At 45.2% G+C, this 24060-nt stretch overlaps 2 protein-coding genes and 1 long non-coding RNA gene across 43 annotated transcripts in view; all 3 read left to right on the top strand.

The window, feature by feature from the left end:
- Nucleotides 1-80, top strand: part of LOC127925032 (dual specificity protein kinase CLK2-like) — a 20517-nt gene extending 20437 nt beyond the window's left edge. For all 41 annotated transcript variants that reach the window (XM_052509761.1, XM_052509760.1, XM_052509751.1 and 38 more), the window contains one exon: nt 1-80. This exon is cut by the window's left edge and continues 972 nt beyond it. The gene's annotated coding sequence lies outside the window, so the exon portion shown is untranslated.
- Nucleotides 81-3042: 2962 nt separating this feature from the next.
- LOC118373241 (cytochrome P450 11B, mitochondrial) overlaps nt 3043-24060 on the top strand; it is a 29456-nt gene continuing 8438 nt past the window's right edge. The window contains exons 1-8 of the mRNA XM_052509774.1: nt 3043-3267; nt 3373-3959; nt 4147-4249; nt 4628-4845; nt 5358-5395; nt 6304-6652; nt 7765-7920; nt 8146-8360. Of these exons, the coding sequence (XP_052365734.1) occupies nt 3766-3959; nt 4147-4249; nt 4628-4845; nt 5358-5395; nt 6304-6652; nt 7765-7920; nt 8146-8360 (1273 nt within the window). The 5' untranslated portion in view covers nt 3043-3267; nt 3373-3765. The remainder of the gene's footprint in view (nt 3268-3372; nt 3960-4146; nt 4250-4627; nt 4846-5357; nt 5396-6303; nt 6653-7764; nt 7921-8145; nt 8361-24060) is intronic.
- Nucleotides 18313-23725, top strand: LOC127925039 (uncharacterized). The gene is made up of 3 exons (XR_008119577.1): nt 18313-18927; nt 19188-19524; nt 23184-23725. It is a non-coding gene; the product is annotated as an uncharacterized LOC127925039 (long non-coding RNA).

Genomic DNA, 24060 nt, shown 5'->3' with positions numbered 1-24060 from the left:
CTGTGCATAAGGATCTGTGACAGAGGGGCTGTGGGGGCTGTCCTCCATCTCGTTAAGGAATTAATGGTGTCCTCATCTGTCACAAACCAAGGCCCAGGGGGTTGGAGGTGAAGAGGGGGAGGGGAGTGGGGAGGGGAGAAGGGGAGGTTGGATTGACTTTGGGAGATGGCGAACCTTGAGGGCCCCACACACACTCTCTCCCTCCATCCCCCATGTCCTGTCAAATATGTACTGGCTGAGCTTGAACTGTACAGATCTACTGTCTTAATTTCATCACTATGTTGTTGTAGAGCATCTTCCTGCACAGCAGGAAATGCAAACTTGTAGTGTGATCAAGGTTTAAAAAGGCTTCTAAAGTTTGTAATTCCCATTTAAATATGTCAGATTTGATTTGCCCTAATGACCAATGTATTAATCCCTACAAAATTGTCCATAAATTATAATCCACATAATAATTCACAATTCCTGATGCAGCAGGAGAAGATGAATGGACACCAAGCCAAAGGGAACAGCTGGCCACCTGATGTCCTTCTCAGGGTTCTGTCACAGCTTTATGTCTCCTTTCTTTGTGTTTTTAGTTTGTGTAACGCTACAGACACACACACACCCACACACACTTACACACACAAACACACACCTATACACACACCTACACACACACACAAAACTGTTCGCTGCTCTGGCCCCCACAAACTCCCTCACGTCAATCACCACCTTCCGGAGACACCTCCCCACACTAGCCACAAAAGATTTAGATGCACTATTGGCTACTGTAAACCAGACTGTCTGTGTAAATATAAATGTAAATGTAAACTGTCTGTGTCCTGACAGCTGCTCTTTCTGTCCGTCTCACAACAGACCTGAGATAAACAGGGGTCATATCTCTTCTTTCAATGCTCTCTACTCCCTCACCATCCCATCCCTCCATCCATCCCTCCCATACCTCCATCCCTCCCATACCTCCATCCCTCTATCCCTCCATCCATCCATCCCTCCCATACCTCCATCCCTCTATCCCTTCATCCATCCCTCCATCCCTCCCATCCCTTCATCCATCCCTCCTCCCCTCCATCTGTACCTCCATCCCTCCATCCCTCCCTCCCTTTCCATCACCTGTCCTCTCTATCTGCTGTGTCTGAGTACCTGGAATGACTTGCCCTGTCAGTCTCAGGTGGTTTACATAAGCAAACAATTGGGGAAACGGCTGCAGAGTGCACACTGTTCTGTTTCCAAGCCTGTTGAAGATCCATAATGGTTGACGTGGTGCTGTTTGAGACTAGAACAGAATCTATAGTATGAGAAGACATTGCTGTTTGAGACTGGAACAGAATCTAGAATATGAGAAGACATTGCTGTTTGAGACTAGAACAGAATCTAGAGTATGAGAAGACATTGCTGTTTGAGACTAGAACAGAATCTAGAGTATGAGAAGACATTGCTGTTTGAGACTAGAACAGAATCTAGAGTATGAGAAGACATTGCTGTTTGAGACTAGAACAGAATCTAGAAGAAGACATTGCTGTTTGAGACTAGAACAGAATCTAGAGTATGAGAAGACATTGCTGTTTGAGACTAGAACAGAATCTAGAGTATGAGAAGACATTGCTGTTTGAGACTAGAACAGAATCTAGAGTATGAGAAGACATTGCTGTTTGAGACTAGAACAGAATCTAGAGTATGAGAAGACATTGCTGTTTGAGACTAGAACAGAATCTAGAATATGAGAAGACATTGCTGTTTGAGACTAGAACAGAATCTAGAGTATGAGAAGACATTGCTGTTTGAGACTAGAACAGAATCTAGAGTATGAGAAGACATTGCTGTTTGAGACTAGAACAGAATCTAGAGTATGAGAAGACATTGCTGTTTGAGACTAGAACAGAATCTAGAATATGAGAAGACATTGCTGTTTGAGACTAGAACAGAATCTAGAGTATGAGAAGACATTGCTGTTTGAGACTAGAACAGAATCTAGAGTATGAGAAGACATTGCTGTTTGAGACTAGAACAGAATCTAGAGTATGAGAAGACATTGCTGTTTGAGACTAGAACAGAATCTAGAGTATGAGAAGACATTGCTGTTTGAGACTAGAACAGAATCTAGAGTATGAGAAGACATTGTTGTTTGAGACTAGAACAGAATCTAGAGTATGAGAAGACATTGCTGTTTGAGACTAGAACAGAATCTAGAGTATGAGAAGACATTGCTGTTTGAGACTAGAACAGAATCTAGAGTATGAGAAGACATTGCTGTTTGAGACTAGAACAGAATCTAGAGTATGAGAAGACATTGTTGTTTGAGACTAGAACAGAATCTAGAGTATGAGAAGACATTGTTGTTTGAGACTAGAACAGAATCTAGAGTATGATAAGACATTGTCCTTTTTCTTCATTCCCGCCCCTTTTGCTGGATGGTCTTCAGATCAGTATGTAGTAACTACTGTCTTCTGCTCTGAACACAGACTGCTGTCTCATACTGACAGACTGACTTTCCCTCACGCCGTCTATCTCTCTCTGTCTGCCTCTATATTCCCGCCCATCCATCTCCCATTATCTACTGAACTCAGCCCTTCCATCCATCTGGCCTGTCTTAAACCTCCACCGTCATCCTGATCACAGCTGGTTAAACCTGATCGAAGATCACTTTGTCTTTCTGCCTTCTAATGGTTGGAGATTGGGTATTGGGATTGCATAAACAGATCCCAGACCTGTGCTTAAGGCATCATCTACTTAGAAGGCGTGAGGGATGGTAACATGTTGGAACTTTTTAAAGGTAATAATACCCTGGCATCCTTTCTGTTTGTCACACAAGCACACAGTCAGTCAGGAGAGTGTCTAACCCAACATGACATCAGCTAATGTGTCTCTAAGTCTACTTCATACACAGGGTGCAGTCCCTGTTTCTGCTAACGGGATTCCCCTCTTTAAGTCCATAAGGAGGTCATCTCAAGGGAGGGGGGTAATAGTAAAGAGGGAGGGGTATAGAGGATGAGGGGGGAATGGTTTGAGTAGTAGATCCTCGGGGAGGAAAGCTGTCATTTTCACCTGAGAGGGCAATAGAACACACAGCACAAGGAGTGGAGGAGAGCAGGAAAGGAGAGCAGGAAGAACTTTGTCTGTGGGGTTGCTCTTCTCATTGCCTTCAGTTGACCTCAAGGCTTTGTGGAACTGGACCATGGGACACGGTTAGCTACAGTATATGGCCTCTGGCTGAAGCTCTAAGGACTTTATGGGTGTTTGAGGCTCAGGCCTACTGTGGATGTCTGGGTAAGGAAGTACTGGACTGGGCTTGTTGTGTGTGTCTATCTGAAACGCTGCACATGTTGTCTGGGTGTAATCTCTAACTGCCTGTCTGTGTCCTTGTCCTTGCAGGTACTGAGCCCCTGAGTCATTGTCTATGAATACACTGGCTGTCTGTACTGTAGTGAGTGGGTCCAAGCCAGCTAACCTCAAGGAGGAAGATGTGGGAGATGCGCACAGACACAAACATATGTCCTACAGAACATGAATGAAAAAGAACACTTTTTGTGTGTGAAGTAACACACAGGTTACACTACAGAGAGTTCTGGACTTACTCTCCCTTTCTCTCTTTCTCTCTCTCTCTCTCTCTCTCACACACACACACACACACACACACACACACACACACACACACACACACACACACACACACACACACACACACACACACACACACACACACACACACACACACACACACACACACACACACACACACACACACACACACACACCCCCTGAGACATGGATACTATGGTGAAGCAGTCTCTGGTGGTGCCCATGAAGAAGCTGTCCAGCTGTGTGACAGGAGTGAAGGAGAGAGAGGTGTGGGCCAGGCGCAGGGCCAAGAGGGGGACAGGAGGAGTAAAGAGCAGCCCTCCACGGACGGGACAGACCTCCGTCACACGCTCCTACCAAACTGACCTGGAGAAGGAGAGGTGAGTGACCGCAAACATAACTACAACATGACCACTGTGGTCAATGTGGAGATTAGAAACAACACCATGAGGAGATTATGGATGAAAACCAGCTTGGTAACAGACAGGTTGGGGTTTGGTGGTGATGGGTTTTAGGGCAGGGATGTATTTATGTTTGTGTGTGTGTCTGTCTATGTGTTACATGTAGTTGTGTTGATTCCAGGATGCTGAGGGAAGCCCTGAATGCTCAGAAGCACGCAGAGAGAGCCGCCATGAGGGATCACTTCAGGAAGAAGTACCAGCTCTCCAAGGTTAGTGTGTTGCATTAGCAGAACAAATTATACCCCTATCTCCTAGCCCTATCTCCTAGCCCCTATCTCCTAGCCCCTATCTCCTAGCCCCTATCTCCTAGACCCTATCTCCTAGACCCTATCTCCTAGACCCTATCTCCTAGACCCTAGCCCCTATCTCCTAGACCCTATCTCCTAGACCCTATCTCCTAGACCCTATCTCCTAGACCCTATCTCATAGCCCTTAGCCCCTATCTCCTATCTCCTAGCCCCTATCTCCTAGACCCTATCTCCTAGCCCCTTGCCCCATACCCATAACCCTTAAAGCAGGACTATATTTAAAGTGTATTTTTTCCTCGTCACCCTACCCCTCTCTTCCCAACTCTCTTCCCACCCCAGAGTTCCAAGGACACCAGCCATCTGAGTGCGGCGCAAGGGAAAGTGGCACTCCCCCGTCAACTGGCTAAATTGATTGGTCCTGAGACCCCGGCCAAGGACGATGGCTACAGCCTGCTGAGCGCCTTCCAAGGCCTCAACTTCAACATGGGGATGCTTGGAGGCAAGCAGACCAAGTCGTCCACTCCAATGTCAGTCAACGGAGAGGCCTGCAAAGTCATGTGATCAAAGAGAACATACTAGATACTACACAGAATCAACCTGCAACATGCTAAAAACATGCATTATGCCTAAATGATGAAGAATAACATTTTAACAACGTAGTAGCAGATTGGTGGGAACACATTGACAGACGACTTTGTCACAGTTGCTCCTCTATCCCTTTATCTCCTTATCTGTCTTTAACTCTCTCTTTCTCTCTCTCTCCCCACCCTTCTCTCTCTCTCTCTTCACCCCTTTTTCCTTCTCTCTCTTCCCCCCTCTCCCTCTCTCTCTCCACCCCTCTCTCTCCACCCCCCCTCTCTCACTCTCCCTCTCTCTCTTCACCCTTTCTCTCTCTCTTCACCCCCTCTCTCTCACTCTCTCTCTCTTTTCACCTCTCTCTCCCTTTCTCTCTTTCTTCACCCCCGCTCTCTCTCTCTTCACCCTTCTCTCTCTCTTCACCCGCCTCTCTCTCTTCACCCGCCTCTCTCTCACACCAACCCCCTTCCCCCTCGCACTCTCTCTCACTGAGTGATCTGCTGATCAGACTGTTGACAATAGAGCCAGGCTGTGAGGATGACTCGTCAGGGGAAATTATGTCATGAATGACGTCATCCCTGTGTCACTGATAGTAGGACATGGCTGTCATTGTTACTATTTGCATAGAACTGGTCTGGACCATACAGGAACTAACTGGATGAAACTGGATTGGATCAGTTACAGATCATTAGGCCCATTTGGGGCCCACACACACAGGGAAGGAATCCTAACAAGATTATAACCTTAAGTGTTGTTTTCACATTTACTTCACTTTTCAGTTCCTTGTTCCCAAATATTTGTCTTGTTAATCTTTGTTTTGTACATAACCTTTGACTTTTTTGGTGTATATAAGTCAAACGCTGTCCTTATTATGTTGTTACAAATAAACTGTTAATAAAGACTAGTTAAATCAAATCAAATCCAAATCAAGTTAGTTTGGTACTGACGTACTACAGAGATGTGTGTGTGTGAGTGTGTGTTCCTGCATGTCTGTGTGTGACTATGTGTGTTTGTGACTGTGTTCCTGCATGTCTGTGTGTGACTATGTGTGTGTGTGATGTGTTCCTGCGTGTCTGTGTGTGACTATGTGTGTGTTCCTGCGTGTCTGTGTGTGACTATGTGTGTGTGTGAGTGTGTGTTCCTGCATGTCTGTGTGTGACTATGTGTGTTTGTGACTGTGTATGCGTGTGTTAATCCTACACCATTCTGACATTTTTGTTGTGCTGTTTCTCTTGAACTTTGACCTTCTGAGACATAAATCATCACCTCTATCAGCTCTATGAGAGATGGAGGACAAACAGGCGAAGGAGGAGAGGAGGGAGGGATGGAGCAATAATTGAGAAGAAAAAAGCACATTTGCGCTGTAGAGAGTAGTGGTGAAGCTATGAGAGTCTGTGAGGGTCATCCCTACCTCAGACCATGTGGAGTGTATCTGTGAGGGTCATCCCTACCTCAGACCATGTGGAGTGTATCTGTGAGCCCGTCCGTGTTCCAGGGGATACAGGGGATGTGTGTGTCCGTGCGACAAGCAGCGTGTGTGAGGATACAGAGGGGGATGTGTGTGTGTCCGGCGGGGACAGTGGCAGGGCTCGGTGTGGAGGGGGTAACCCCTGCCAGAGGGGGTCCTGCGGGGAGGGGTGGAGGTAGAGGGCTGAGGCGGTTTGAGGAGATCCCCCACACGGGCAGCAGTGGCTGGCTCAACCTGGTGAAGTTCTGGAGAGAAGACAGATTTAAACTATTACACAAACACATGGAGAGGACCTTCAACACCCTCGGCCCCATTTACAGGTACCTGTGTGCATGTGTGTTTGTATGAACGTGTGTGTGGCAGTGTGACACTGTGGGCCCTACCAGCTCTCACAGTCTCACATCATGTTTCTCAAACATACATTTTCAAAGTTAAACCAAAAGTCAAATGTTAAAGTTTTGAATGTCAAGTTGAGGCATTAACTCAGAGTTTTAAAGGTTAAGTTCAGGCATTAACTCTGAATGGTTAAGGTACTAACTCTGAATGGTTAAGGTACTAACTCTGAACGGTTAAGGTATTAACTCTGAACGGTTAAGGTATTAACTCTGAATGGTTAAGGTACTAACTCTGAAAGGTTAAGGTATTAACTCTGAAAGGTTAAGGTATTAACTCTGAAAGGTTAAGGTATTAACTCTGAAAGGTTAAGGTATTAACTCTGAATGGTTAAGGTATTAACTCTGAAAGGTTAAGGTATTAACTCTGAAAGGTTAAGGTATTAACTCTGAAAGGTTAAGGTATTAACTCTGAAAGGTTAAGGTAGTAACTCTGAAAGGTTAAGGTACTAACTCTGAAAGGTTAAGGTATTAACTCTGAAAGGTTAAGGTATTAACTCTGAAAGGTTAAGGTATTAACTCTGAAAGGTTAAGGTATTAACTCTGAATGGTTAAGGTATTAACTCTGAAAGGTTAAGGTATTAACTCTGAAAGGTTAAGGTAGTAACTCTGAAAGGTTAAGGTACTAACTCTGAAAGGTTCAGGTATTAACTCTGAAAGGTTAAGGTATTAACTCTGAAAGGTTAAGGTAGTAACTCTGAAAGTATTAACCGTTGGAATCAGAGGCAGATGCTGACACCCATCCACCATCCTCATCTACAACTCTCTGACAAAACTGAAACCTACTTGAAGGTAACTGTTGCCCCTGGCGCCCAGTTTCCATGTCGTCTCCCGATGTCCTCAGACATGGATTGACGTTGAATACTGACTTGTATCACTGGTGACCTGGCTGGTGGAGCCAGGTGTGTGTGTGTGTGTGTGTGTGTGTGTGTGTGTGTGTGTGTGTGTGTGTGTGTGTGTGTGTGTGTGTGTGTGTGTGTGTGTGTGTGTGTGTGTGTGCTGTCATGTTTCATGTACTGTGTCGGGTGTGTCTCCAACAGGGAGCGTCTGGGCACCCAGAGCACTGTGAATATCCTGCTGCCGTCTGACATCAGTGAGCTGTTCCGCTCTGAGGGCCTTCACCCCCGACGCATGACCCTGCAGCCATGGGCCACACACAGAGAGACACGGCAGCACAGCAAGGGAGTCTTCCTCAAGTACATACCTGTGTGTGCGTGTGTGCGTGTGTGCGTGTGTGTGTGTGTGTGTGTGTGTGTGTGTGTGTGTGTGTGTGTGTGTGTGTGTGTGTGCGTGCGTGCGTGCGTGCGTGCGTGCGTGCGTGCGTGCGTGTGTGTGGTCCTCTCTACCACCAGGTACGGGACAGAGTGTATGGAGGGTGGGAATATAGTCAGTAATTTGACTGTGGTCCTCTCTACCACCAGGAATGGGGCAGAGTGGCGTGCCGACCGTCTCCTGCTCAACAGGGAGGTGATGATGGCTCCTGCCGTACGTCGCTTCCTGCCCCTCCTAGACGAAGTAGCGAGGGATTTCTGTCGTCAGCTAGCGACCCGTGTGGAGAAAGAGGGAGGAAAGGAGGAGAGGGGGCACAGTCTGACTATCGACCCCAGCCCTGACCTCTTCCGCTTCGCGCTGGAAGGTTGTCTTCTTTCACATTTTCATTTTGTGTGTTAGTGTGGACGTGTGTTGGTGTGGACGTGTGTTGGTGTGGACGTGTGTAGGTGTTGGTGTGGATGTGTGTTGGTGTGGATGTGTGTTGGTGTGGATGTGTGTTGGTGTGGACGTGTGTGGTGTGGACGTGTGTTGGTGTGGATGTGTGTTGGTGTGGACGTGTGTTGGTGTGGACGTGTGTTGGTGTGGATGTGTGTTGGTGTGGATGTGTGTTGGTGTGGATGTGTGTTGGTGTGGACGTGTGTTGGTGTGGACGTGTGTTGGTGTGGATGTGTGTTGGTGTGGATGTGTGTTGGTGTGGATGTGTTGGTGTGGATGTGTGTTGGTGTGGATGTGTGTTGGTGTGGATGTGTTGGTGTGGATGTGTTGGTGTGGATGTGTGTTAGTGTGGATGTGTGTTAGTGTGGATGTGTGTTGGTGTGGATGTGTGTTGGTGTGGATGTGTGTGTTGTGTGGATGTGTTTATGTGATGTGTGTTAGTGTGTGGATGTGTGTGGATGTGTGGATGTGTTGGTGTGGATGTGTGTTAGTGTGGATGTGTGTTTGTGTAGATGTGTTGGTGTGGATGTGTGTTGGTGTGGATGTGTGTTGGTGTGGATGTGTGTTAGTGTGGATGTGTGTTATTGTGGATGTGTTGGTGTGGATGTGTGTTGGTGTGGATGTGTGTTGGTGTGGATGTGTTAGTGTGGATGTGTGTTGGTGTGGATGTGTGTTGGTGTGGATGTGTGTTGGTGTGGATGTGTTTGTGTGGATGTGTTAGTGTGATGTGTGTTGGTGTGGATGTGTGTTGGTGTGGATGTGTGTTGGTGTTGGATGTGTGTTGGATGTGTGTGTGGATGTGTTAGTGTTGATGTGTGTTGGTGTGGATGTGTTGTGTGGATGTGTGTGGTGTTAGTGATGTGTGGATGTGTTAGTGTGGATGTGTGTGTATGTGATGTGTGTTGGTGTGATGTGTGTTGGTGTGATGTGTTGTTAGTGTGATGTGTGTTGGTGTGGATGTGTTAGTGTGGATGTGTTTTGTGTGGATGTGTTAGTGTGGATGTGTTGTGTGGATGTGTTAGTGTGGATGTGTTAGTGTGGATGTGTTAGTGTGGATGTGTGTTAGTGTGGATGTGTTTGTGATGTGTGTGTTAGTGTGGATGTGTTAGTGTGGATGTGTGTTATTGATGTGGATGTGTTTAGTGTGGATGTGTTTAGTGTGGATGTGTTGTTGTGGATGTGTTGTTTGGATGTGTTTGGATGTGTTGTGTGGATGTGTTGTGTGGATGTGTTAGTGTGGATGTGTGTTGTGTGGATGTGTGTTAGTGTGATGTGTTGGTATGTGTGGATGTGTTAGTGTGATGTGTGTTAGTGTGGATGTGTTAGTGTGGATGTGTTGTGTGGATGTGTGTTATGTGTGTGTGTGATGTGTATTAGTGTGTGTTAGTGTGGATGTGTTGTGTGGATGTGTTGTGTGGATGTGTGTTAGTGTGGATGTGTTAGTGTGGATGTGTTTGTGTGGATGTGTTAGTGTGGATGTGTTGGTGTGGATGTGTTAGTGTGATGTGTTAGTGTGGATGTGTTAGTGTGGATGTGTTAGTGTGGATGTGTGTGTTATGTTGTGGATGTGTGTTGGTGTGGATGTGTTCGTGTGGATGTGTTTGGTGGATGTGTGTTGGTGTGGATGTGATGTGTTGTTAGTGTGTTGATGTGTGTTAGTGTGATGTGTGTATATGTGTGGATGTGTGTTGTGATGTGTTAGTGTGGATGTGTTGTGTGGATGTGTGTTGGTGTGGATGTGTGTTTGTGTGATGTGTGGATGTGTGTTATTGTGATGTGTTGTGTGGATGTGTGTTGGATGTGTGATGTGTGTTTGGTGTGGATGTGTTAGTGTGGATGTGTTGTTGTGGATGTGGATGTGTGTTGGTGTGGATGTGTGTTTAGTGTGGATGTGTTGTGTGTGGATGTGTGTTAGTGTGGATGTGTGTTGGTGTGGATGTGTGTGTGTTAGTGGATGTGTTAGTGTGGATGTGTGTTGGTGTGGATGTGTTAGTGTGAATGTGTTGTTGGATGTGTTGTGTGGATGTGTTAGTGTGGATGTGTGTTAGTGTGATGTGTGTTGGTGTGGATGTGTGTTGGTGTGGATGTGTTAGTGTGGATGTGTGTTGGTGTGTTATGTGTTGTGTGTGGATGTGTTTTGTGTGGATGTGTTGGTGGATGTGTGTTGGTGTTGGATGTGTTGGTGTGGATGTGTTAGTGTGGATGTGTGTTGTGTGTTGGTGTGGATGTGTTGTGTGGATGTGTGTTAGTGTGATGTGTTTATGTGGATGTGTGTTAGATGTGATGTGTTGTTGTGGATGTGTATTGGTTTGATGTGTTAGTGTGGATGTGTTGGTGTGGATGTGTGTTAGTGTGGATGTGTTTGGTGTGTGTGTGTTATGTGTGGATGTGTTAGTGTGGATGTGTGTTAGTGTGATGTGTTGTGTGGATGTGTTAGTTGGATGTGTGATGTGTTGGATGTGTTATGTGGATGTGTGTTGAGTGTGGATGTGTTTAGTGTGGATGTGTGTTGGTGTGGATGTGTTAGTGTGTTGTGTGTGTTTAGTGTGAGATGTGTTAGTGTGGATGTGTGTTATGTGGTGTGATGGATGTGTGTTGGTGTGGATGTGTTGGTGTGGATGTGTTAGTGTGGATGTGTTAGTGTGGATGTGACAGTGTGGATGTGTGTTGGTGTGGATGTGTTAGTGTGGATGTGTTGGTGTGGATGTGTTAGTGTGGATGTGTTAGTGTGGATGTGTTAGTGTGGATGTGTGTTAGTGTGGATGTGTTGTTGTGGATGTGTATTGGTTTGGATGTGTTAGTGTGGATGTGTTGGTGTGGATGTGTGGATGTGTTGGTGTGGATGTGTGTTGGTGTGGATGTGTGTTAGTGTGGATGTGTGTTAGTGTGGATGTGTTGTTGTGTATGTGTGTTAGTGTGGATGTGTGTATGTGTATGTGTGGATGTGTTGGTGTGGATGTGTTGGTGTGGATGTGTTATTGTGGATGTGTTGGTGTGGATGTGTTGTGTAGTATAGATGTGTTGTGTGGATGTGTGTTGATGTGTGGATGTGTGTTGAGATGTGTTAGTGTGGATGTGTGTTAGTGTGGATGTGTTAGTGTGGATGTGTTTAGTGTGATGTGTTAGTGTGGATGTGTTAGTGTGGATGTGTTGTGTGGATGTGTGTTAGTGTGGATGTGTTATGTGGATGTGTGTTGGTGTGGATGTGTTAGTGTGGATGTGTTTAGTGTGGATGTGTGTTAGTGTGGATGTGTTAGTGTGGATGTGTTGGTGTGGATGTGTTTAGTGTGGATGTGTTAGTGTGTAGATGTGTTGGTGTGGATGTGTTTGGTGTGGATGTGTTTGTGGATGTGTGGATGTGTTAGTGTGGATGTGTTGTTAGTGTGGATGTGTTAGTGTGGATGTGTGTTAGTGTGGATGTGTGTTGATGTGTGGATGTGTGTTAGTGTGATGTGTTTGGTGTGGATGTGTGTTGGTGTGGTGTGTGTGGATGTGTTGGTGTGATGTGTTGGTGTGGATGTGTTAGTGTGGATGTGTGTTGGTGTGGATGTGTTGTGTGTGGATGTGTTATTGTGGATGTGTTTGGTGTGGATGTGTGTTAGTGTGGATGTGTTGGTGTGATGTGTTAGTGTGGATGTGTGTTAGTGTGGATGTGTTAGTGTGGATGTGTGTGGATGTGGATGTGTTAGTGTGGATGTGTTAGTGTGGATGTGTTATGTGTGGATGTGTGTTGGATGTGTGTTAGTGTGGATGTGTTGTTGTGTGGATGTGTTAGTGTGGATGTGTTTGGTGTGGATGTGTTAGTGTAGATGTGTTGTGTATATGTGTGTGGTGTGATGTGTTAGTGTGGATGTGTTGTGTGGATGTGTTTAGTGTATGTGTTAGTTGGATGTGTGTTATGTGGATGTGTTGTGTTGGATGATGTGTTAGTGTGGATGTGTTGTGTGCATGTGTTGATGTGTGTTGGTGTGGATGTGTTGTGTGGATGTGTTTTGTGTGGATGTGTTTGTGTGATGTGTTGTGTGGATGTGTTAGTGTGGATGTGTTGAGTGTGGATGTGTTAGTGTGGATGTGTTAGTGTGGATGTGTTGGTGTGGATGTGTTTAGTGTGGATGTGTTAGTGTGGATGTGTTGTGTGGATGATGTGTTAGTGTGGATGTGTTGTTGTGGATGATGTGTTATGTGTTGTGTGGATGTGTTGGTGTGGATGTGTTGGTGTGGATGTGTTAGTGTGGATGTGTTGTGGATGTGTTGGTGTGGATGTTAGTGTGGATGTGTTAGTGTGGATGTGTTGGTGTGGATGTGTTAGTGTGGATGTGTTGGTGTGATGTGTTGTGGATGTGTTTGGTGTGGATGTGTTGTGTGGATGTGTGGATGTGTTGTGTGGATGTGTTAGATGTGTGTTGGTGTGGATGTGTTGGTGTGGATGTGTTGTGTGGATGTGTAGTGTGGATGTGTGTGTTAGTGGTGTGGATGTGTTGTTGGATGTGTGGATGTGTTTAGTGTGGATGTGTTGTTGGATGTGTATTATGATGTGTTAGTGTGTGGATGTGTTAGATGTGGATGTGTTGGTGTGATGTGTTTAGTGTGATGTGTGTTAGTGTGGATGTGTTAGTGTGGATGTGTTGGTATGTGTTGTGTGGATGTGTTGTGTTATGTGTGGATGTGTTGTTTGTGTGGATGATGTTGGATGTGATGGTGTGTGTTAGTGGATGTGTTTAGTGTGGATGTGATGGTGTGGATGTGTTAGTGTGGATGTGTTGGTGTGGATTTGTGTTTGTGTGGATGTGTTACTGTGATGTGTGTTGTGTGGATGTGTTTTTGTAGATGTGTTAGTGTGGATGTGTTAGTGTGATGTGGATGTGTTAGTGTGGATGTGTTATGATGTGTTGGATGTGTGGATGTGTTAGTGTGGATGTGTTGATGTGGATGTGTTAGTGTGATGTATTGTTAGATGTGTTTTGTGTGGATGTGTGTTGTGTAGATGTGTTAGTGTGTATGTGTATTAGTGTGGATGTGTTAGTGTGGATGTGTTGGTTGGATGTGTGTAAAATGTGATGTGTTAGTGTGGATGTGTTAGTGTGGATGTGTTTGTGTGGATGTGTGTTAGTGTGGATGTGTGTTATGTGTGGATGTGTGTTGTGATGTGTGTTAGTGTGGATGTGTTTTTGTGTGGATGTGTTAGTGTGGATGTGTTAGTGTGGATGTGTTAGTGTGATGTGTGTTAGTGTGGATGTGTTAGTGTGGATGTGTGTTAGACGTGATGTGTGTTGTGTGATGTGTTAGTGTGGATGTGTTAGGTGTGATGTGTTGGTGTGGATGTGTTGTGTGGATGTGTTTGAGTGTGTTGTGTAGATGTGTTAGTATGAATGTGTTTGTGTGGATGTGTGTTGGTGTGGATGTGTTGGTTATGTTTGTGTGGATGTGTTAGATGTGTTGGATGTATTAGTAATGTGATGTGTTTTGTGTGATGTGTGTTTAGTGTGATGTGTTAGTGTGATGTGTTGGTGTTATGTGTGTTAGTGTGGATGTGTGTTAGTGTGGATGTGTTGTGGATGTGTTAGTGTGGATGTGTTATGTGTTGGATGTGTTAGTTGTAGATGTGTTGTGTTAGTGGATGTGTTGGTGTAGATGTGTTGAGTGTGATGTGTTATTGGTGTGGATGTGTTTAGTGTGGATGTGTTAGTGTGGATGTGTGTTAGTGTGGATGTGTTGGTGTGGATGTGTGTTACTGTGGATGTGTTAGTGTGGATGTGTTGGTGTGGATGTGTTGGTGTGGATGTGTTGTTGTGGATGTGTTGTGTGGATGTGTTGTTAGTGTGGATGTGTTAGTGTGGATGTGTGTTTGTGTGAATGTGTGTTTGTGTGGATGTGTTGGTGTGGATGTGTTTGGTGTGGATGTGTTAGTGTGGATGTGTTAGTTGGATGTGTGTGTGTTGATGGATGTGTTGGTGTGGATGTGTTAGTGTGGATGTGTTGGTGTGGATGTAATAGTGTGGATGTGTTAGTGTGGATGTGTGTTAGTGTGGATGTGTTGTTGTGTATGTGTTTAGTGTGGATGTGTTGGTGTGGATGTGTTGGTGTGGATGTGTTAGTGTGGATGTGTTAGTGTGGATGTGACTGTGTGGATGTGTTTGGTGTGGATGTGTTAGTGTGGATGTGTTGGTGTGGATGTGTTAGTGTGATGTGTTGAGTGTGGATGTGTTGTTGTGGATGTGTTAGTGTGGATGTGTGTAGTGTGGATGTGTTGTTGTGGATGTGTGTTATGTGTGGATGTGTTTAGTTGTGTATGTGTTGTTAGTGTGGATGTGTTAGTGTGGATGTGTTGTGTGGATGTGTTTAGTGTGGATGTGTTGAGTGTGATGTGTGTTGGATGTGTTGATGTGTGTAACAGTGTAGATGTGTTGTGTGGATGTGTGTTAGTGTGATGTGTTAGTGTGGATGTGTTTTGTGGATGTGTGTGGTGTGGATGTGTTGGTGTGGATGTGTTAGTGTGGATGTGTTAGTGTGGATGTGTTAGTGTGGATGTGTGTTAGTGTGGATGTGTTGTTTTGGATGTGTGTTAGTGTGGATGTGTTAGTGTGCATGTGTTGGTGTGGATGTGTGTTAGTGTGGATGTGTTGTTGTGGATGTGTATTGGTTTGGATTTGTTAGTGTGGATGTGTTGGTGTGGATGTGTTGGTGTGGATGTGTTAGTGTGCATGTGTTAGTGTGGATGTGACAGTGTGGATGTGTGTTGGTGTGGATGTGTTAGTGTGGATGTGTTGGTGTGGATGTGTTAGTGTGGATGTGTTAGTGTGGATGTGTTGGTGTGGATGTGATGGTGTGGATGTGTTGGTGTGGATGTGAGGGTGTGGATGTGTTGGTGTGGATGTGTTGGTGTGGATGTGTTGTGTGGATGTGTTGGTGTGGATGTGTTAGTGTGGATGTGTTGGTGTGGATGTGATGGTGTGGATGTGTTGGTGTGATGTGTTGTGTTGTGTGGATGTGTGTTAGTGGATGTGTGTTAGTGTGGATGTGTTGTTGTGGATGTGTATTGGTTTGGATGTGTTAGTGTGGATGTGTTGGTCTGGATGTGTGGATGTGTTGTTAGTGTGTTAGTGTGGATGTGTTTGTATGTGTGATAGATGTGTGTTAGTGTGGATGTGTTAGTGTGGATGTGTTACTGTGGATGTGTTAGTCATGTGTGTGTAGTGTGATGTGTTAGGTTGTGGATGTGTTAGTGTGGATGTGTTTAGTGTGGATGTGTTAGCGTGGATGTGTATTGTGTGATGTGTTAGTGATGTGTTAGTGTGGATGTGTTTGTGACGTGTGTTAGTGTGGATGTGATATGTGATGTGTTAGTGTGGATGTGTTGGTGTGGATGTGATGGTGTGGATGTGTTTGTGTGGATGTGTTGGTGTGGATGTGTTTGTGTGGATGTGTTGGTGTGGATGTGTTGGTGTGGATGTGTTAGGTGTGGATGTGTTAGTGTGGATGTGTTAGTGTGGATGTGTTTGTGTGGATGTGTTGGTGTGGATGTGTTAGTGTGGATGTGTTGGTGTGGATGTGTTAGTGTGAATGTGTTAGTGTGGATGTGTTGTTGTGTATGTGTGTTAGTGTGGATGTGTTGGTGTGGATGTGTTGGTGTGGATGTGTTTGTGTGGATGTGTTGGTGTGGATGTGATGGTGTGGATGTGTTAGTGTGGATGTGTGTTGTGGATGTGTGGAGTGTGTGTTAGTTAGATGTGTTAGTGTGGATGTGTTTGGTGTGGATGTGTGTGTGTGTGTGATGTGTGTTGGTGTGGATGTGTTAGTGTGATGTGTTAGTGTGGATGTGTGTTAGTGTGGATGTGTGTTAGTGTGGATGTGTGTTGGTGTGGATGTGTTGTGTGGATGTGTATTGGTTTGGATGTGTTAGTGTGGATGTGTTGGTGTGGATGTGTTAGTGTGGATGTGTTAGTCTGGATGTGTTAGTGTGGATGTGTGTTAGTTTGGATGTGTATTTAGTAATGATGTGTTTAGTGTGGATGTGTATGGTGTTTAGATGTGTTAGTGTGGATGTGTTTAGTCTGAATGTGTTAGTGTGGATGTGTTAGTCTGTGAATGGATGTGTTGGTGTGGATGTGTTTGGTGTGGATGTGTTTGGTGTGGATGTGTTCGTGTGTGATGTGTATTGTTAGTGTGGATGTGTTTGTGTGGATGTGTGTTAGTGTGGATGTGTGTTGGTGTGGATGTGTGTGTTGGTGTGGATGTGTTAGTGTTGATGTGTTTGTGTGGATGTGTTAGTGTGGATGTGTGTTGGTGTGGATGTGTTGGTGTGGATGTGTTAGTGTGGATGTGTTTAGTGTGGATGTGTGTGTGGTGTGTTAGATGTGTGTTAGTGTGGATGTGTTGGTGTGGATGTGTGTTATGGTGTGGATGTGTTGGTGTGGATGTGTTAAATGTTGATGTGTTGGTTGATGTGTTAGTATGGATGTGTGTTAGTGTGTGTGTTGATGTGTTGGTGTGGATGTGTTAGTGTTATGTGGATGTGTGTTAGTGTGGATGGATGTGTTAGTGTGGATGTGTGTTGGTGTGGATGTGTTAGTGTGGATGTGTGTTAGTGTGATGTGTTTTTTGTGGATGTGTTGGTGTTTGATGTGTTAGTGTGGATGTGTTAGTGTGGATGTGTTAGTGTGGATGTGTGTTAGTGTGGATGTGTTGGTGTGGATGTGTGTTTAGTGTGGATGTGTTAGTGTGGATGTGTTGGTGTGGATGTGTTGGTGTGGATGTGATGGTATGTGTGGATGTGTTGGTGTGGATGTGTTAGTGTGGATGTGTTAGTATTAGATGTGTTAGTGTGGATGTGTGTTAGTGTGTGATGTGTTGTTGTGGATGTGTTTAGTGTGGATGTGTTAGTGTGCATGTGTTGGTGTGGATGTGTTAATGATAGTGTGGATGTGTGTTAGTGTGGATGTGTTAGTTGTGGATGTGTATTGGTTTGGATGTGTTAGTGTGGATGTGTTTGTCTAGATGTATTAGTGTGGATGTGTTGGTCTGGATGTGTAGATGTGTTTAGTGTGGATGTGTTGTTTTGGTGTGGATGTGTTGTTAGTGTGATGTGTGTTGGTGTAGATGTGTTGGTATGGATGTGTTATTGATGTGTGAATGTGTGTTGTGTGGATGATGTGTTTATGTGGATGTGTTTAGTGTGGATGTGTTAGTGTGGATGTGTGTTGGTGTGGATGTGTTTGTGTGTGTTATGGATGTGTTAGTGTGGATGTGTTGTGTGGATGTGTTGTGTGGATGTGTGTGTGGATGTGTGTGGATGTGTTATGTGTTAGTGTGGATGTGTTTGTGTATGTGTGATGTGTGTTGGTGTGGATGTGTTGTGATGGATGTGTTTGATGTGGATGTGTTGGTGTGATGTGTTAGTGTGGATGTGTTAGTGTAGATGTGTTAGTATGATGTGTTAGTGTGGATGTGTGTTAGTGTGGATGTGTTTAGTGTGGATGTGTTTGTGTGCATGTGTTGGTGTGGATGTGTGTTAGTGTGGATGTGTGTTAGTGTGGATGTGTTATATGTAGATGTGTATTGGTTTGGATGTGTTAGTGTGATGTGTTGGTCTGGATGTGTTGATGTGTTGGTGTGGATGTGTGTTAGTGTGGATGTGTTGTGTGGATGTGTGTTAGTGTGGATGTGTTTGAATTGGATGTGTTAGTGTGATGTGTTAGTGTGGAGATGTGTTAGTGTGGATGTGTTGGTGTGGATGTGTTAGTGGTGTGGATGTGATGGTGTGGATGTGTTTGTGTGGATGTGTTGTGTGGATGTGTTGTGTGGATGTGTGTTGGTGTGGATGTGTTAGTGTGGATGTGTGTTTTGTGTGGATGTGTTGGTGTGGATGTGTTGGTGTGTATGTGTTAGTGTGGATGTGTGTTAGTGTGGATGTGTGTTAGTGTGGATGTGTTGGTGTGGATGTGTGTTGAGTAATGGATGTGTTAGTGTGGATGTGTTGGTGTGGATGTGTTAGTGTGGATGTGTGTTGGTGTGGATGTGTTGGTGTGGATGTGTTAGTGTGGATGTGTGTTAGTGTGGATGTGTGTTGGTGTGGATGTGTGTTAGTGTGGATGTGTTAGTGTGGATGTGTGTTAGTGTGGATGTGTGTTGGTGTGGATGTGTTAGTGTTGATGTGTGTTGGTGTGGATGTGTTAGTGTGGATGTGTGTTGGTGTGGATGTGTTGGTGTGGATGTGTTAGTGTGGATGTGTGTTAGTGTGGATGTGTGTTGGTGTGGATGTGTGTTGGTGTGGATGTGTTAGTGTGGATGTGTGTTAGTGTGGATGTGTGTTTGTGTGGATGTGTTGGTGTGGATGTGTTGGTGTGGATGTGTTAGTGTGGATGTGTTAGTGTGGATGTGTGTTAGTGTGGATGTGTTAGTGTGGATGTGTGTTAGTGTGGATGTGTTAGTGTGGATGTGTTGGTGTGGATGTGTTGGTGTGGATGTGATGGTGTGGATGTGTTGGTGTGGATGTGTTAGTGTGGATGTGTTAGTGTGGATGTGTGTTAGTGTGATGTGTTGTTGTGGATGTGTGTTGTGTGGATGTGTTAGTGTGCATGTGTTGGTGTGGATGTGTTAGGTAGTGTGGATGTGTGTTAGTGTGGATGTGTTAGTGTGGATGTGTAATTGTTGGATGTGTTAGTGTGGAGTGTTTAGTGTGGATGTGTTAGTGTGGATGTGTTGGTGTGGATGTGTGGATGTGTTGGTGTGGATGTGTGTTGGTGTGGATGTGTGTTAGTGTGGATGTGTGTTGGTGTGGATGTGTTGGTGTGGATGTGTGTTGGTGTGGATGTGTGTTGGTGTGGATGTGTGTTGGTGTGGATGTGTGTTGGTGTGGATGTGTTAGTGTTGATGTGTGTTGGTGTGGATGTGTTAGTGTGGATGTGTGTTGGTGTGGATGTGTTGGTGTGGATGTGTTGAGTGTGGATGTGTGTTAGTGTGGATGTGTGTTGGTGTTGGTGTGGATGTGTTAGTGTGGATGTGTGTTGGTGTGGATGTGTTAGTGTGGATGTGTGTTTGTGTGGATGTGTTGGTGTGGATGTGTTGGTGTGGATGTGTTAGTGTGGATGTGTTTAGTGTGGATGTGTTAGTGTGGATGTGTGTTAGTGTGGATGTGTGTTAGTGTGGATGTGTTTGTGTGCATGTGTTAGTGTGGATGTCTGTTAGTGTGGATGTGTGTTAGTGTGGATGTGTTGTTGTGGATGTGTATTGGTTTGGATGTGTTAGTGTGGATGTGTTGGTCTGGATGTGTGGATGTGTTGGTGTGGATGTGTGTTGGTGTGGATGTGTGTTAGTGTGGATGTGTTAGTGTGGATGTGTGTTAGTGTGGATGTGTTGGTGTGTATGTGTGTTAGTGTGGATGTGTTAGTGTGGATGTGTTGGTGTGGATGTGATGGTGTGGATGTGATGGTGTGGATGTGTTTGTGTGGATGTGTTGTGTGGATGTGTTGTGTGGATGTGTGTTGGTGTGGATGTGTTAGTGTGGATGTGTGTTGTGTGGATGTGTTGGTGTGGATGTGTTGGTGTGGATGTGTTAGTGTGGATGTGTTAGTGTGGATGTGTTAGTGTGGATGTGTGTTAGTGTGGATGTGTTGTTGTGGATGTGTGTTAGTGTGGATGTGTTAGTGTGCATGTGTTGGTGTGGATGTGTGTTAGTGTGGATGTGTGTTAGTGTGGATGTGTTGTTGTGGATGTGTATTGGTTTGGATGTGTTAGTGTGGATGTGTTGGTCTGGATGTGTGGATGTGTTGGTGTGGATGTGTGTTGGTGTGGATGTGTGTTAGTGTGGATGTGTTAGTGTGGATGTGTGTTAGTGTGGATGTGTTGGTGTGGATGTGTGTTAGTGCGGATGTGTTAGTGTGGATGTGTTGGTGTGGATGTGATGGTGTGGATGTGTTGGTGTGGATGTGTTGTGTGGATGTGTTGTGTGGATGTGTTAGTGTGGATGTGTTAGTGTGGATGTGTGTTGGTGTGAATGTGTTAGTGTGGATGTGTTGGTGTGGATGTGTTAGTGTGGATGTGTTAGTGTGGATGTGTTGGTGTGGATGTGTTGGTGTGGATGTGTTGGTGTGGATGTGTTGGTGTGGATGTGAGGGTGTGGATGTGTTTGTGTGGATGTGTTGTGTGGATGTGTTGTGTGGATGTGTGTTGGTGTGGATGTGTTAGTGTGGATGTGTGTTTGTGTGGATGTGTTGGTGTGGATGTGTTGGTGTGGATGTGTTAGTGTGGATGCGTTAATGTGGATGTGTTAGTGTGGATGTGTGTTAGTGTGGATGTGTTGTTGTGGATGTGTGTTAGTGTGGATGTGTTAGTGTGCATGTGTTGGTGTGGATGTGTGTTAGTGTGGATGTGTGTTAGTGTGGATGTGTTGTTTTGATGTGTATTGGTTTGGATGTGTTATTGTGATGTGTTGGTCTGGATGTGTGGATGTGTTGGTGTGGATGTGTGTTGGTGTGGATGTGTGTTAGTGTGGATGTGTTAGTGTGGATGTGTGTTAGTGTGGATGTGTTGGTGTGGATGTGTTAGTGCGGATGTGTTAGTGTGGATGTGTTGGTGTGGATGTGATGGTGTGGATGTGTTGGTGTGGATGTGTTGTGTGGATGTGTTGTGTGGATGTGTTAGTGTGGATGTGTTAGTGTGGATGTGTGTTGGTGTGAATGTGTTAGTGTGGATGTGTTGGTGTGGATGTGTTGGTGTGGATGTGTTAGTGTGGATGTGTTAGTGTGGATGTGTTGGTGTGGATGTGATGGTGTGGATGTGTTGGTGTGGATGTGAGGTGTGGATGTGAGGGTGTGGATGTGTTGGTGTGGATGTGTTGGTGTGGATGTGTTGGTGTGGATGTGTTGTGTGGATGTGTTGGTGTGGATGTGTTAGTGTGGATGTGTTAGTGTGGATGTGTTAGTGTGGATGTGTTAGTGTGGATGTGTTGGTGTGGATGTGATGGTGTGGATGTGATGGTGTGGATGTGTTGGTGTGGATGTGTTAGTGTGGATGTGTTAGTGTGGATGTGTTAGTGTGGATGTGTGTTAGTGTGGATGTGTTGTTGTGGATGTGTGTTAGTGTGGATGTGTTAGTGTGCATGTGTTGGTGTGGATGTGTGCTAGTGTGGATGTGTGTTAGTGTGGATGTGTTTTTGTGGATGTGTATTGGTTTGGATGTGTTAGTGTGGATGTGTTGGTCTGGATGTGTTAGTGTGGATGTGTTGGTCTGGATGTGTGGATGTGTTGGTGTGGATGTGTGTTAGTGTGGATGTGTGTTGGTGTGGATGTGTTCATGTGGATGTGTGTTGGTGTGGATGTGTGTTGTTGTGGATGTGTGTTGGTGTGGATGTGTGTTGGTGTGGATGTGTGTTGGTGTGGATGTGTTAGTGTTGATGTGTGTTGGTGTGGATGTGTTAGTGTGGATGTGTGTTGGTGTGGATGTGTTGGTGTGGATGTGTTAGTGTGGATGTGTGTTAGTGTGGATGTGTGTTGGTGTTGGTGTGGATGTGTGTTGGTGTGGATGTGTTAGTGTGGATGTGTGTTTGTGTGGATGTGTTGGTGTGGATGTGTTGGTGTGGATGTGTTAGTGTGGATGTGTTAGTGTGGATGTGTTAGTGTGGATGTGTGTTAGTGTGGATGTGTGTTAGTGTGGATGTGTTAGTGTGCATGTGTTGGTGTGGATGTGTGTTAGTGTGGATGTGTGTTAGTGTGGATGTGTTGTTGTGGATGTGTATTGGTTTGGATGTGTTAGTGTGGATGTGTTGGTCTGGATGTGTGGATGTGTTGGTGTGGATGTGTGTTGGTGTGGATGTGTGTTAGTGTGGATGTGTTAGTGTGGATGTGTGTTAGTGTGGATGTGTTGGTGTGTATGTGTGTTAGTGTGGATGTGTTAGTGTGGATGTGTTGGTGTTGATGTGATGGTGTGGATGTGATGGTGTGGATGTGTTTGTGTGGATGTGTCGTGTGGATGTGTTGTGTGGATGTGTGTTGGTGTGGATGTGTTAGTGTGGATGTGTGTTTGTGTGGATGTGTTGGTGTGGATGTGTTGGTGTGGATGTGTTAGTGTGGATGTGTTAGTGTGGATGTGTTAGTGTGGATGTGTGTTAGTGTGGATGTGTTGTTGTGGATGTGTGTTAGTGTGGATGTGTTAGTGTGCATGTGTTGGTTTGGATGTGTGTTAGTGGATGTGTGTTAGTGTGGATGTGTTGTTGTGGATGTGTATTGGTTTGGATGTGTTAGTAATGATGTGTTGTCTGGATGTGTGGATGTGTTGGTGTGGATGTGTGTTGGTGTGATGTGTGTTAGTGTGGATGTGTTAGTGTGGATGTGTGTTACTGTGGATGTGTTGGTGTGGATGTGTGTTAGTGCGGATGTGTTAGTGTGGATGTGTTGGTGTGATGTGATGGTGTGGATGTGTTGGTGTGGATGTGTTAGTGTGGATGTGTTGTGTGGATGTGTTAGTGTGATGTGTTAGTGTGGATGTGTGTTGGTGTGAATGTGTTAGTGTGGATGTGTTGGTGTGGATGTGTTGGTGTGGATGTGTTGTGTGGATGTGTTAGTGTGGATGTGTTGGTGTGGATGTGATGGTGGTGTGTTGATGTGTTGGTGTGGATGTGAGTGTGGATGTGTTTGTGTGGATGTGTTGTGTGGATGTGTTGTGTGGATGTGTGTTGGTGTGGTGATGTGTTAGTGTGTTTGTGTGGATGTGTTGGTGTGGATGTGTTGGTGTGGATGTGTTAGTGTGGATGCGTTAGTGTGGATGTGTTAGTGTGGATGTGTGTTAGTGTGGATGTGTTGTTGTGGATGTGTGTTAGTGTGGATGTGTTAGTGTGCATGTGTTGGTGTGGATGTGTGTTAGTGTGGATGTGTGTTAGTGTGGATGTGTTGTTGTGGATGTGTATTGGTTTGGATGTGTTAGTGTGGATGTGTTGGTCTGGATGTGTGGATGTGTTGGTGTGGATGTGTGTTGGTGTGGATGTGTGTTAGTGTGGATGTGTTAGTGTGGATGTGTGTTAGTGTGGATGTGTTGGTGTGGATTTGTGTTAGTGCGGATGTGTTAGTGTGGATGTGTTGGTGTGGATGTTATGGTGTGGATGTGTTGGTGTGGATGTGTTGTGTGGATGTGTTGTGTGGATGTGTTAGTGTGGATGTGTTAGTGTGGATGTGTGTTGGTGTGAATGTGTTAGTGTGGATGTGTTGGTGTGGATGTGTTGGTGTGGATGTGTTAGTGTGGATGTGTTGGTGTGGATGTGTTGGTGTGGATGTGTTGTGTGGATGTGTTGGTGTGGATGTGTTAGTGTGGATGTGTTAGTGTGGATGTGTTAGTGTGGATGTGTTGGTGTGGATGTGATGGTGTGGATGTGTTGGTGTGGATGTGATGGTGTGGATGTGTTGGTGTGGATGTGTTGGTGTGGATGTGTTGTGTGGATGTGTTGGTGTGGATGTGTTAGTGTGGATGTGTTAGTGTGGATGTGTGTTGGTGTGGATGTGTTAGTGTGGATGTGTTGGTGTGGATGTGTTGGTGTGGATGTGTTAGTGTGGATGTGTTGGTGTGGATGTGATGGTGTGGATGTGTTAGTGTGGATGTGTTAGTGTGGATGTGTTAGTGTGGATGTGTGTTGGTGTGGATGT

The sequence above is a fragment of the Oncorhynchus keta genome, unplaced genomic scaffold (genome assembly GCF_023373465.1).
Source record: "Oncorhynchus keta strain PuntledgeMale-10-30-2019 unplaced genomic scaffold, Oket_V2 Un_contig_496_pilon_pilon, whole genome shotgun sequence".
Classification (NCBI taxonomy): domain Eukaryota; kingdom Metazoa; phylum Chordata; class Actinopteri; order Salmoniformes; family Salmonidae; genus Oncorhynchus; species Oncorhynchus keta.
This window is presented reverse-complemented; position numbering and strand designations above follow the sequence as displayed.